At 32.8% G+C, this 13,468-nt stretch overlaps 2 protein-coding genes across 3 annotated transcripts in view; one reads left to right on the top strand and one right to left on the bottom strand.

Moving 5' to 3' along the window:
• Nucleotides 1-1,576, top strand: part of Kap3 (kinesin associated protein 3) — a gene marked incomplete at its 5' end in the record, with an annotated part of 8,156 nt that extends 6,580 nt beyond the window's left edge. The window contains 2 exons of the mRNA XM_017628824.1: nt 1,004-1,014; nt 1,122-1,576. Coding sequence (XP_017484313.1) covers nt 1,004-1,014; nt 1,122-1,272 — 162 coding nt within the window. The remainder of the gene's footprint in view (nt 1-1,003; nt 1,015-1,121) is intronic.
• A 10,112-nt stretch (nt 1,577-11,688) lies between these two features.
• LOC108372993 (kelch-like protein 22) overlaps nt 11,689-13,468 on the bottom strand; it is a 5,344-nt gene continuing 3,564 nt past the window's right edge. Inside the window, exon 5 of one of the 2 annotated variants that reach the window (XM_017628825.1) lies at nt 11,689-13,414. In XM_017628825.1, coding sequence (XP_017484314.1) covers nt 12,927-13,414 — 488 coding nt within the window. In that variant the 3' untranslated portion in view covers nt 11,689-12,926. The remainder of the gene's footprint in view (nt 13,415-13,468) is intronic. The other variant, XM_017628826.1, reaches the window with a different exon arrangement.

The following is a 13,468-nucleotide window of genomic DNA, read 5'->3' as shown; positions in this document are numbered from 1 at the left end:
GCATCATCTTCCTCATCACTAAACCATATTTCAACTGTGTCCATTTTTTAAATTTTATAATAAAAGCAATTATTTTAAAAATGATGTAAATAAAACACTCAAGAAACAAATGTAAACAAACAAACAGCTGTTTACAATTCTGTCAACCATTCACAATAGTACAAATTTTTATCGATCAAGTTACACAATAGCAAAATAAAAGATGATCGACTCGATCGACAAATTTCTATTCTACTGCCAGTCGACACTCGCAATAGGGGCCATTATCAAAGTTGCAAGGCCGTTGAGAATATTCACAATTTATGAAATTTCAAAAAATGTCAAAAAATCCGTCAAAAGTTGTTTTTTGAAACTACCTTCTATTTTGTAGTATGGTATGTATGTATCAGTATGTACCATGTACGACTCAGCAATGTTGCCATCACCAATATGTATGTCAAAATATTTCCAAAATAAATACAAATTCGTCAAATTGGGAATATTTTATGTTGCCCATTTTTCCAGATGTGTCTGAGCAGTATCACTATATTTTTGATTCTTGGAGTTATAGTAAATCGAGTAATGCGAGCGCCCTACATTTTTTACATGTCAGCAAAGGAAAGCCATGGGAGAGAAATTTTATAAGTGTATTTGAAGACGGTTTGAGAAAACCAAAATTTAAAATGATTCCAGATGTAGTAGTTTTTCTTTTTTATTTCTAGGGAATATCAACACAATAGTATCACTTTTTCCCCGAACTGTCAACAGAAAATAATATCATTTCTACTGATCATGATTATCTAATGCTTACACCACAACAAGTCCCCCAGCTGCAGTGATCCAAAGTGGATTTGCAATTTTTATTTCATTTTATTTTTGGCAAAGTTATGTATTATAAATAAACATTTCATTGTGTTTTCAATCATGGTTTTTAATTCGCTGTAATACACCCATACATACCTAATTACTTGCATATGTGCATACATATATTTACTCATACTTGGAATATGATGAACCTGAGTAGCAAGTCTCAAAGTATGCTAATCATAAATTTTCTAAATGCGCTAAATAGTTTTAATTTCTACGTATGGGCATTCAAATTTTAACACACATTATTCTCTTTTCTCATATTCTTCCAACAGCTACCGCCGCAGCGAGGACCTCGATGATCTTTTCAACATGACATCCAGTTCGAAATCGCAAGCCTCCAGCCAAGGTGACAGCAACTTTATGTTCAAGTCGAACAAATCACTGGATGCTGAAGGTCTACACGAGGAGTTGTTAATGGCCTAAGCTGAGAAGCTTAGTAGCAGCCTAAAATAGGAACACTACGTTCGTTGACGACTAATGGGTTCATAAATAAATCTAACGCTACTGTAGACAGCAAACAAAAAATTAAAATACATATTTTCCATGTATGTATTTATGTATGTACTATGTATATATGTATTGGCTAATAGATTACTCTTGGAACAAATTGTTGAGTGTGGCAGTCCAGCATTATTTGCGTCACAACCTCTCAGCCCCAATATATGTACATTAGACTGCATCACTCCCCATGCAAAAAAAAAAAATCCGTTCAAAATTTTTTTTAATTTTTTTTAAATATTTTTTTGCTAATTTTTCAAGCTTAAACCGTTTTGTCATTTAAGGGGATTTTTTCAAAAAAAAAAAATCTTTAAGAAACTATTTTTATTCATAAAAAACTCCATTTTTGGAGGTGTTTTCAAATCGGTTCAGCTCACGTAAATCTTAATATTTTTCCGATATAATAGATTTTGTAATCCCGTCGGAAAAACCGCAACTTTTTTTTTGGTGATGCAGTCTAATGTACATACATACATATGTATGTACATATGTAGATACAATTCTTGAAAACCAAAAAGCTATATATGTATATTTAATTGCTAAGATTCATTTACATATATACATATTTATCTCCCAAAGAACGAACTGGACTTTCGACTGTTGCACACTGTGCAAATGTGTAAGTAATTAGAAAAGAAATTTAAGCAAAGAAAAAAGGTGTGCAAAAAGCCCTTTGATGTGAATTTTAATCATAGCAAAAATATTTTATTGGACATTGTATTTTATTGAAACTATTTAATGCATATAAATGTAAGCATGATCTAACAAATACAAAATTTAATTGGCTTCTAATGCTTGTTTCAGAAATATGTATGTATGCACTATGTGCAAATACATATGCACTAACTACATGCATTCATACATAACTTAAATTTATAAAACTAAGCGAATAGCAAGAAAATGCTTTATAAACCATATTCCGCACGCACACTATTTATTTTACATGTACGTACATACGTACATTAGTACGAGTACTAGGGTGGTCCGTAAAATATTAACATCATTGGGTACCCCATTATTTTGTTCTACATACAAAATACGGACATCCACGAAAATTTTAAAATTTTAAACCAATTTGTAGGTTATATAAAAATTAAATTTTTTTGTTTTTAAATAGCTAAAATTCGACAAAATTTTTGACTTTGACCAGCTATTACTCTATCTATGAGTTTATGAATTTACAAGAATAAGTCCCAATATTAAGTTTTTCAAACCCCGGTAGCGACACTTATGCGTATTTAGGAGCAAAGGAGCGGAGGTATTGAATTGTATTCATACTACAGCTTCTTTTGAAAGCACAATTGCGAATTTCACATGAACAAATATTCCCAAAAATTATAATGCAAAACAAAAACAATTTTTCCCAATTTGTTCTTGTTTTGCATGTTAAATTATGGGAACAATTTATTCACATGGCAATTTATTCAAAGCAATAACTTTTGCTTACAGTGCAGGCGGTAGCTCCAGAGGATTGGAACTACACCTTAAATGTCGCATGATTGAGGTTTACTAAACTTAGCATCATTGCAGTTTTTAATTTCAAATACACAGCTTGTTTACAAAGACTTGCTAGTTGCCGTTACTGTCAATTCTACAGCAACTGACGATAGTTGTTAATCGTAATAAAAATTTTCTTTTCAGTTGCGTTACCAACTGGCAACAAAACCGTCTTTTTTTTGGTAATTTTGAAATTTTCGTGGATGTCTTTATTTTGTACGTATGTAGATGAAAATAATGGGGGCCCCATGCCAAACTTAGATGTTGATATTTTAAGGACCACCCTAACGAGTATATGTAGTTGAATTTATTTTACGTACTACGCTATTTAATTTGAATAGATATATGTATGTATATTTATTGCTTAAGAAATGACAAACAGCCAACCAAACAAGGAATTAAAATCCCAAAATCCGCTCAAAAAGCAACCATGAATAACGGATGATGTAAGCATATATAAGACAAATAAACATTCAATGTAATTCATCGAAGCTAGTCCTTATAAATTTTTAAGTTTTATAGTTTAGATGTTTATGTTTACACCTTAGCTTAGCTGTATTTATTTGTATGTATGTATGCGTAGAGGTACATAATTAATTTCTATCCATAAAGCAGGCAAAAAGGCAATTTAAAAACTTTAAAATGTACATACGTATTGAATATTTTTGAATGTGATATGTATTTAATTTGTAATATTCCTTAGTTACATATGTTTTTTTTTAAATATACAAAATGATATTAAGGCTAACTTATTAATAAATGAAATCAACAACTTCGGTTTAAGACAACACTTATTTAACTATAATTTTTACTAATTTAAGTAAGATTTTATCATTTGCAGATGCACTTTTATCCAAATGACGAATATTTAACAAATTTTTTAAGCGACCTAGAACAGGTCCTAGGCCTGGTCGAGTAATATGCCAAACTATGTTTAGAAATCTCTGCATATCTCTGGATGAAATTGTTGATTTTTTTAATTTTTGTACAAAGTTTGCAACTAAGATTTTTACGGTTTTTGATATAGAATAAATTTTATTTTTATTAAAATATAATTTAAATTAAATATCTAACAAAAAATAAGTATCTGGTCAAAATTTGTAGATATGTGGATGTCTTATAGTTATGATAAGCACTATATATTTTAGAAATATGTATAGCAGCATGCAATTCAAAACGGAATCATTTTTTTCTCGAACTAGGAAAGTTTCGAATTGCCCTTCTCCTGTCATTTCTATTATAACTTAAACTCTCTTTTGAAGTAATGAAGGAAATAGAAAGGTCTTCCTGAAAAAATTTTAGTAAAAATTTCTCTTGAAGTGAACAAAAAAAAAAAAAAAACAACATTTTCAGACCGTTAGAAAATTTGTAGACATGGTTTCGTGAATTATTCGACCGTACTTGCGATTAATACTAGGTCACTCGAAAAGTTCATTATTACACTAGCACAAAGTTATTTTTAGTATCAGTCCAAACCGAGAAGGGGAAGATTTGGTAGTTTTGATTAATCTTTTTCTCCCTTTTTAATACCAAAAAGCTGCCATAATGCATTTTCAGCCCGAAACTGGAATTTCTACATATTTTTTAAAGTTAATGTATACTTTTGGACCCGGCCAACATCGCTTAGGCAGTTTCAGCGCCAATAATGAAGAAGAATGTATAGTTTTGTTAAATTAATGCGTCGTAAAGAGCTTTTAAATTGGGACAAGCCGAAGTTAGCGCCCTGTGGCGACCATCTTGTTTTGGCGGCCTGTGTCTAACCTGTCGTATATTATTGTATTCCATCACTTATTGGCTGCTTTTCGATTAGTGTTATCAGTTTTTGGGTATCTCCTTTAGTTCCGAAGATATTAACTAATAATTATAATAAACAGTAGAAAAAACAACATCATTGCGAGTGTCGTGTCGAATGCAAGTCGTTTTTGAGATTCGAGTCGTATCGTGCATTAAATGAGAAAACTTGATAGCACTGGATAGTTTTCGACAATTTTCGTCGTCTATTTATTGCGGCACGACAATAGGCAATGCCAATGCTGTCGAGTCGTGCATTTTCATTTTAGTCTAATTTACGACGTACGCAATGAGGCTATGAAATAATTTAAGTATTTCGTGAACTAGAAACATTCTTCGGGACTTTGGGGAAAATCTATCCAAATTTTAATCGCGATTTCTCAAAAACCTGCCCAAAGTAACATTCGACAATCTTTTATCCAGGCGACGATATGTATATTTCTTCCTTGTTTGAGTTTTTTCAGCTCAGCGAACATATTGGAAACTACTAAAAAACAGGAAACCCAAAATTAACATAGGACCCACACAAATTCAAAATCTGCATTAAAAACCAAGAACTCAAAATTAGAAAGCGATATTTTTGGATAATGACTTATTTCCACTATGCATTGAAATTGTAAAAAAAAATTTCATTTAAAAATTCCTATCGTTCGAGATAGTTAATACGCACAGATATTTTTTTGAATGCTGAGCTTTGTCATTAGTTCTCAGGGAAATCCAGAATAGACCTTCTTCTTTTTAGAGAATGCTATAATTCTTGTCAATGGCAAACCTCCAAGTGTATTTCTGCAATGGGAAATCGCTTATCATAAAAAAACAATCGCCGCTCGGAGTCGGCGTAAAACTGTAGGCCCCTCCGCTTCATGTGACAACATCAAGGACAAATCGGAGGAGAAGCTCGGCCAGACACTAACATATGTGTAAGCGTCAATCTATTGTTATAATTCTCGCCAATTTTTCTCATATGTACACTGTAGTTAGGGTGACCAGATGAGTCGAAGGAAAAATCAGGACACTGCATTTTTGGGAGTTAGCACAATCACTTTCTTTTCCATCACACTTGAGTTTTGAAATGATTGTTTTTACTCTAAATGGTAAGAATTAAGAGTTCTCAGTTGAGAGTTGTGGGATGTTGTGAAAATCATTTTCAAGGTCGCCAACAAATGCTCAACACCATCTTTAGGTACAATAGGTATGCTGCTAAGGATAAAACTCAATAGCATATCTTATGGTGTCTTCATTCGCCACAGTTCTGGCAACAAACCAGTTGTACCTTGACACAGTGGTTCTCTATTTATGGCTTAGTGACAATCGAAAAATTTTGTACTTGTATTGTAGTTTCGGTCATTCGAGTTTTGCAGGGATATTATTATGTGAAAGATGTACAAAAAAAAGCGCCTAACGATATGTTTACGCAGTAAAAATTTTATAAAGGGTCTTCTTCTTCTTCTTCTTCTTCTTCTTCTTCTTAAAGGGTCAGCTTTGTAAAAATGAGCATAAATGAAAACTCAGCCAGGACACTTTCATTCGACCCTGAAATCAGGACATGTCCTGATAAATCAGGGCGTTTGGTCACCCTAACTGTAGTACAACCGCATAGGTGTTTTGTGTGCAACTGTAAATACACATCCATATGTGCAAATGTACTCATTACTTTTAATGCACATACGCATTGAAATTAAACTTTTCCGATATGCCATACTTAAAAGAAAAGATTTCTTATTTTTATTTTAAGCACTATTTTTAATAAAAAAAAAACATATATGATTGTATGTACATATATCTTGTTATAAACAAAAATTATGTTTACCGAATATTTTCGATGTCGAATAAATTGTTATTTGCTTTATTTTCTATACATTTGTACATACATACATATGTATGCATATGTTTGTGTTTTATTTTTAAACAAAACATTTTAAACATTTTTATTAAAGATAAATAAATAATTTATTTGTTATAATAGTATACCAACACGCAAATTATAAGCGTACAAAATGCTGAAATTATACAAACAAAAACGTGAATCCAAAAATATTTGACCTATGTAGTGGATAAAAATAATAAACTAGAAATTTATTAAGCATTATTTATGTTTGCAAAAAGGAATATTCAATGTGCTGACTGGACCTTTAGAATGGATGGTTCAGTCAATTCTACTAAAATATGTAAACTCTGAACTCTTCTTATGAGCAAAATTTAAATAAAACAAAAATTCCAACAGTCGCCTTCGTAGACCGATTTGAAGTACTTCTGAATGTTCAAACATACATACATACATATTTATATATGTATGCTTGAACTAGGTATGTATTGAAACATGTTTATATTTAAAATAAAATTTAAATAAAAATAAATGTACAAGAATCCATTTAAAACCCCTATAAAGCCATATACTCATTAAAAATTTGCTTTGCTAAATGTCCATATAAACATACATACTTAATACACTCCCAGTCATTTGAATAGCACACCCTTTTGGTCCTCAGTATGTTCACTTTTCCTGTTGTTTGTTTAATATTCATAAATTTTTTATAAAAATGTAGCATATTTTAAGTGTAAATTCGATTTAAAAATTGTATACAAATTTAAAGAATATGTCAACAAAGGGGCGTGCTATCCTAATGACCTGCAGTGCATGACTTAATGGTATTCTTAGAAAATTGCCGGGTATATAGTCGGGTCCAACGTTTGATGGTGGCGAATAAAGATGCCGTTGTTGTGCTATGTATTTTGCGGTATCAATTTTGGTGATCTGCATAATCATTGTGACCGTAGTATCTGTATTTTATCAATATTGCAGCAGCGAGATGTTGCCCAAAGGCAGATTCCATACGACCAGCATTTAAACTGATTGGCCTGTATGAACATACTACTGCCGGATATTTAAGCTCAAACAGTCAACGACGTAACGTAGACGTAGGTTGACGCAGACACGATTTACCTTATGGGATTCGCGTGTTAACGAAAACTCACCACCGCATGGCGGTGACGGTGCCGTTGCTTCTCTCTCTCTCTATCAACAGTAAATTTGATATGCTGCTACGTACGTCAACCTACGTTTACGCTACGTCGTTGACTAACTGCGCTTTTTACCTGGCTTACGTACCATACATGATTCAGATGTTCGGGAAATATCCTATACGAAGCATACTGTTATGTGTATATCTTTAGGAAGTATCCTGTTGCAATTTGAGGCAGTTTTTTATGGTTTCATCAGTGTCATAACCAGGAGCTTTATTAGTTTGAATATCATTCGCTATAGTATTTTTCAAACCGTTGAGCTTGAATCGAAGGGAATTAGTCGTTGGGTTAATAATACACTGAGGGAAAAAAATATTAAAATCAAATAGAAACGTAATTGATCTTACTATAAACGTCAACGAAAGTACTGTATATTGGTAAATATTCAATTTAATTATGCGCATATTAAAATGACCGCGTTCGTTCTGAAAGAGCATCCGTGAAGTTAATAATCAAGGTAAAAACTAAAAAAAACAAAATATTTAATTTGCACTTTGCCTGCAGTGGTATTCAAACCCTGACCTTTTTTTTCTTCTGGGTATCAGCCAGACATATAAATTTACTTTCAAATGTTGAATTTCCATCAAGACTACAGCACGATTTGTACGGACCCCTCTGCCCCTGCAAAAATCGCGACTACTCCGCGCATGCGTGTAAAGAGTACTCCCTAAGGACCAAGGAGTACTCCAAAATTAGCCACAATTCATATAAAAATATGGTCCAATTAACATTGCGATGTCCATATACTCCATCCCTGCATTCTATCAGAGTAGCACAAAACTACTCCAACATATTAACAATGGCATTGTAGTTATATTTTTTCGTTTGTACACGCTTTCGTTCTTCACTTCTCAGATGCTTTTTCGAAATTAATAAAAACCAAAAACAAAAATTAAAAATTACATGTTGCCTCAGACAGCATTCGAACCCGAACATGCTGGGAGCTAACAACTAACAGCGAGCATCTCTACACACTCAGCTACAGCCAGACATGCAAATGTGCTTTCAAACGCTCAATTTCAATCACATTTCGTTAAAACACGGGCAGTGATCGGGTAACAAACAATAAGATGGCGCAGAGACACGAGTTGGTCCGCTACAGCATGACAGAGGAACACTTTTGTAAGTCCTCCAATATACGACAAATAGACTACATGGTCCAACGATTTTTGCAGGGTTATTCATGCCCTGTTTTATTTGTTTAAACAAAATATTATAACTTTTATTTGGGTATATTGTAAACCATTAATTCGAGTACGTACTCAATTATACTAGACCTGTTAAATAATAGGGGTCTTTCCTTAAACTCGTAAAAGCCTCGTAAACCTCGTAAAGATCTGTCAAAATTTGTATGAAGCTCTATTTACGAGTCCCTCGTAAAATTACGTGGCAAATTTGATTCGCAAATGACCTCGTAAACTTCAGTATTGCCGAGGAGCGGAAAATTATATACTAAAATGTATTTTATAATATTGAAAAAAGAAAATGGAAAATAATAATATGTGAATAAAAAGAAGTGCAGAACGCAATCTTACTCCAACGAAAAAAATCTCCAAAATTGGACTAGTCCAGGACTATCTTACGGTCAGTGTTGATTGGACCGGTCCTTTTCCAATGACACGCCAATGCTCAAAAAAGCAGTTGAAACCATTGGCAGGGGAATTATGAGGGACTAGTGCTGGTAACAATAGAGACTATCTGAGGGCTAAACTAGGGTGAATCTGAATTGCTGCAGGGTAACTACTCTTACAAAAGGGCCATTCCATTGTGACTGGTGGGACATTTTACTCCAGAATGTGATCAATTGTGAATTTTAGCTATGTCGTCGGAACTTATACAACTGCGAAAGATATTTTTTAACATAGAACGATATAATGTATAAAATTGCTTTAACAAAAATATCAAACGATTTCTCAGTTTTTTGTAACTATCATTTGAATTAATGTGACTGGTGGGACAATGAAAAGAACTCTATTTTACCCTTGTGAATTATGTGAATTAATTTTTGCATTTCAAAAGAATGCTAATAATTATACATACATATATAACTATATGTACATTTATTAAAAACAACAAACTCAAAACAAAAAAATCGATTTTTCAAGAGACGACTTACCAGTTGTTTGACATCATAAATATCGCAAGCTTTGTGTGAAAAGTTGATAAGTCTACATTTTATGTAGCCTCAAATTTTGATATAGAGAGTAAGAGAAATTAAGGATTAAGGTACTTGTTTTATTTTTTCTCGTTTATATTCAATAAAAGATAAATTTTATAAGTCAAAAGAGGCCCCGAATATGCAATAAGGCCAAAATAATACGAAATTTTTTAACAGAGAAATTCTTATTTGTATGGAGTTTTGCTTTACTTTAAACACGCAAAATGCTGTATTCAAAGTTCCTGTAAAATTTGTAAAATTGGACTTATCAACTTTTCACTTTAAGCCAGCGACATGTTAAATATAAATATGGAAACATAGATTCCTTTTTATTAAACTTTGAGTTACTAATATTATACATATATTTTTTTTTAAATTACGTAAGAAAATGTTTGTACATAAAAAGATGCAGCAGTTTGTTTGAATTGATTTAGAACGGGAACATATCTTTTTGTCAAAAGGCTGCGAAACGCTTTCAAATAAAACATTTGCCTATTTGAAACTTTGAGGCGTTTAAAGCAAGTGAAGCAAAGCAGCCATTTGGCCACCCTTCATACTGAGCCCTAACCGCCAAAATAACGTAAGCGACATTTTTTTCAAAATTTTCTTTTTGATGCAGAAATGTATCTAGATGCTCTAGGAATATTTCTGCATCAAAAAGAAAATTTTGAAAAAAATGTCGCTTACGTTATTTTGGCGGTTAGGGCTCGATACGTTTTAGTATATTCCAAATAACTTTTGACAGTTCTCAAAGCGAAGCAAGCAAAGCAAGCCTGCATTAGGCCAGCGCCTTAACAATTACATCCAAAAACTTTAAACTTTTTGTTCAAAATTTTTAGAAAAACTCCAGGTACACAGTTTTTTTGTTAATTTAATTTGAGTAGGTAAAAGTGAAAATTTCAAGAAGCTCGGAAATCGCGCTGATTTTTTTGCGGACGCCGCTAGCATTTTCTTCTATATAAAAGGCACTATCCTCAGATAAAACGTGAGTGAATTGAACGCCACTTGGCTTCTTATATTTTTTAATAACTAATGGACCCCACTATTTTTTTAATTTTTTGTAAGTGCCTTGAGATCTGCACGATTCGTTCCATTTTCAAAAATGTGGCACTTCATTAAAAAGCTTGACCTGTGCACAGTGTAGACATTGTGCCAAGTAATGCCAATATCCATATTTGACAATTCATACGTGAACTGATGTGTTTGTGTTAGTTTCATATTTAAATTAACCCTCACGTAACACATGTTAAAAGGAATACATTTTTTTGCAAAACCGCATATGGCATTCTGACTCCTTAATAATTAAACCTAGCAGAGCATTTTGCTAACCAAGCCATAGTAAAAATACTAATCATTTTGAAGTTAATTTTGTACATTCTTTACATTTCCAAATGGATAGATGGAGTTCTGGTATTTGCTTTGACGGAACTGATTCCGTATGCAATCGCTTAGGCTCTTACTAGAAAGGTCGGAGGTTTTAAAATGATTATCACCAGGGAACGGATTTTATGGAAATTGCCTTTTTTTCTGCTAAAGAGATAGAGTATGTTCGATTAAGAATGTACACGATTTAGCTTTCCCAGATTCCGTATATACACATGAAGTTGCCTTTTTTGCCTTTTTTAAGATATTTGCCTTTTTTGCGTTTTCTACCTTTAAAAAAGTGATTATAGCATTTACAATTTTTTTTTTTAAGATTAAAAAATATACACATGCCCATACTGTCTTCAGGTATATAACTTGAGAATAGAAATCGCTGCATCTTTTAGGAATGACGCTAAATTTTCGATACGATTCGACTGTCGAAAAACGACTTGCATTCGGCACGACTCTCGCAATGAGGCTGATTTTTTTATTTTTTTGTCAGTGCCTTGAGATCTGCACGATTCGTTCCATTTTCAAAAATGTGGCACTTCATTAAAAAGCTTGACCTGTGCACAGTGTAGACAGTGTGCCAAGTAATGCCAATATCCATATTTGACAATTCATACGTGAACTGATGTGTTTGTGTTAGTTTTTTATTTAAATTAACCCTCACGTAACACATGTTAAAAAAAAAACACATTTTTTGCAAAACCGCATATGGCATTCTGACTCCTTAATAAATAAACCTAGCAGAGCTTTTTGCTAACCAAGCCATAGTAAAAATACACATCTTTTTGAAGTTAATTTTGTACATCGGTCGGACTCTAATTGTTAGTGTACGGGATCAGTATGACAAACGGAACACAAACTTTTCGTACTTGTTGTGGAAATGGGTAATGGTCGGTTTGTTTTCGTACTGTTTTTAAACCACGTATATTTTGAGGAATTTCACAGAAACAATTGTTTTTGATATTTAGTATTTTTATAATTCTTGCTATCATGAAAATAATCCAAAGTAATATTTCTGTAACGCATTAATCTATGTTTCTAAAAGGCATATTTATTTGTTAAAATTTATATTAAAATGGCTCTGCCAAGACTATAAAAAATTATATTATTGGACAGTTGTCCGACAAGATGATAGTACATAGTCTTAAATTGTTAATATGCAGTTAATAATTCTATGTAGTAAAATATAAATTTTGTAATCAGAAAAACTAAAAGGCGGTAAAAAATGTTAAACTAGGTTTATGTCTGCGTCCTTAAATCCAATTCAGACAAAATTCTTTACGTATTAATAATTAATAACTTACTTCAACTCATTAAATACATTGATTTAAGATATGAAATATGCATATATGTACATCCAAAAATGACTGAAGTATCTGCTATTTAAAACACGTAACTTGACAATGTCCAGAAATAAATAGATATGATCTATTCAATTAATATTTACTTTTTTTGAGATTCACTCAACATACAAATGTGTGTTTTATTAAACATTAGAGCGCAACTTATACTAGTTTCTGTTTTGATTTAAATTATTCATTGCTGTAATTTATTTCATTAAAAATAAAATTTCATACGTTACACGAAGCGGTAAAAGTTGCAGTCAGAAACAAAAGAGGATCACTAAAATAAAATTTAAATTTAATTTTAAATGAGTATACATTCAGCGTTTTTTTTTTCTAATCAAACACTTTTTAAATAAAGTACTTTACAGTTGTTTATATAATTTACTCGTTCAAACATCATCCCAATAGTACTTCACATTATCACGTTCACGTGGCACATAGAAAGCCGCACAAGTACTTTCCCAAACCTCTTTCGGATACTCCCACTCCGAGCTAAAAGTCCATTGCTTGGTATCCAAGTCGTAACACTGCACTGATGAGGTGGCGCGATTTATAGTTGCCGTCGAAAGCAACCCGCCAATAAAGTAAACTTTTCTTTTGACCGCAGCGACGCCGGTATAATACTTTGGCAAAGGATTGCGCGATTCAGTCACCCACTGATCAGTGATGGTATCATATACGTCCACGGCATCGGCTAAAACGCGCATTTCGGTCACAGGGTCCTCGTACCAACCACCGAAAGCATAAATCCGACCGTCAATGACAATGAGTACATGATCGGCGCGTGGTGTCGGCATCGGACACAGTTTTTGCCAATTGTTTGATTTCGTGTCAAATCTCCACAGCGTTGCAAGGACAATGTGTCGGTCGATTCCACCTGCAAGGAGCATACATTCGATTTTTCTCACATTAACATCTCGCAAGCTTGACA

This window comes from Rhagoletis zephyria, unplaced genomic scaffold (assembly GCF_001687245.7).
Source record: "Rhagoletis zephyria isolate East Lansing unplaced genomic scaffold, Rhagoletis_zephyria_1.1 Rzeph_scaffold_06247, whole genome shotgun sequence".
Lineage (NCBI taxonomy): Eukaryota > Metazoa > Arthropoda > Insecta > Diptera > Tephritidae > Rhagoletis > Rhagoletis zephyria.
The sequence above is the reverse complement of the archived record's forward strand: the minus strand, read 5'-3'. Positions and strand labels throughout refer to the sequence as shown.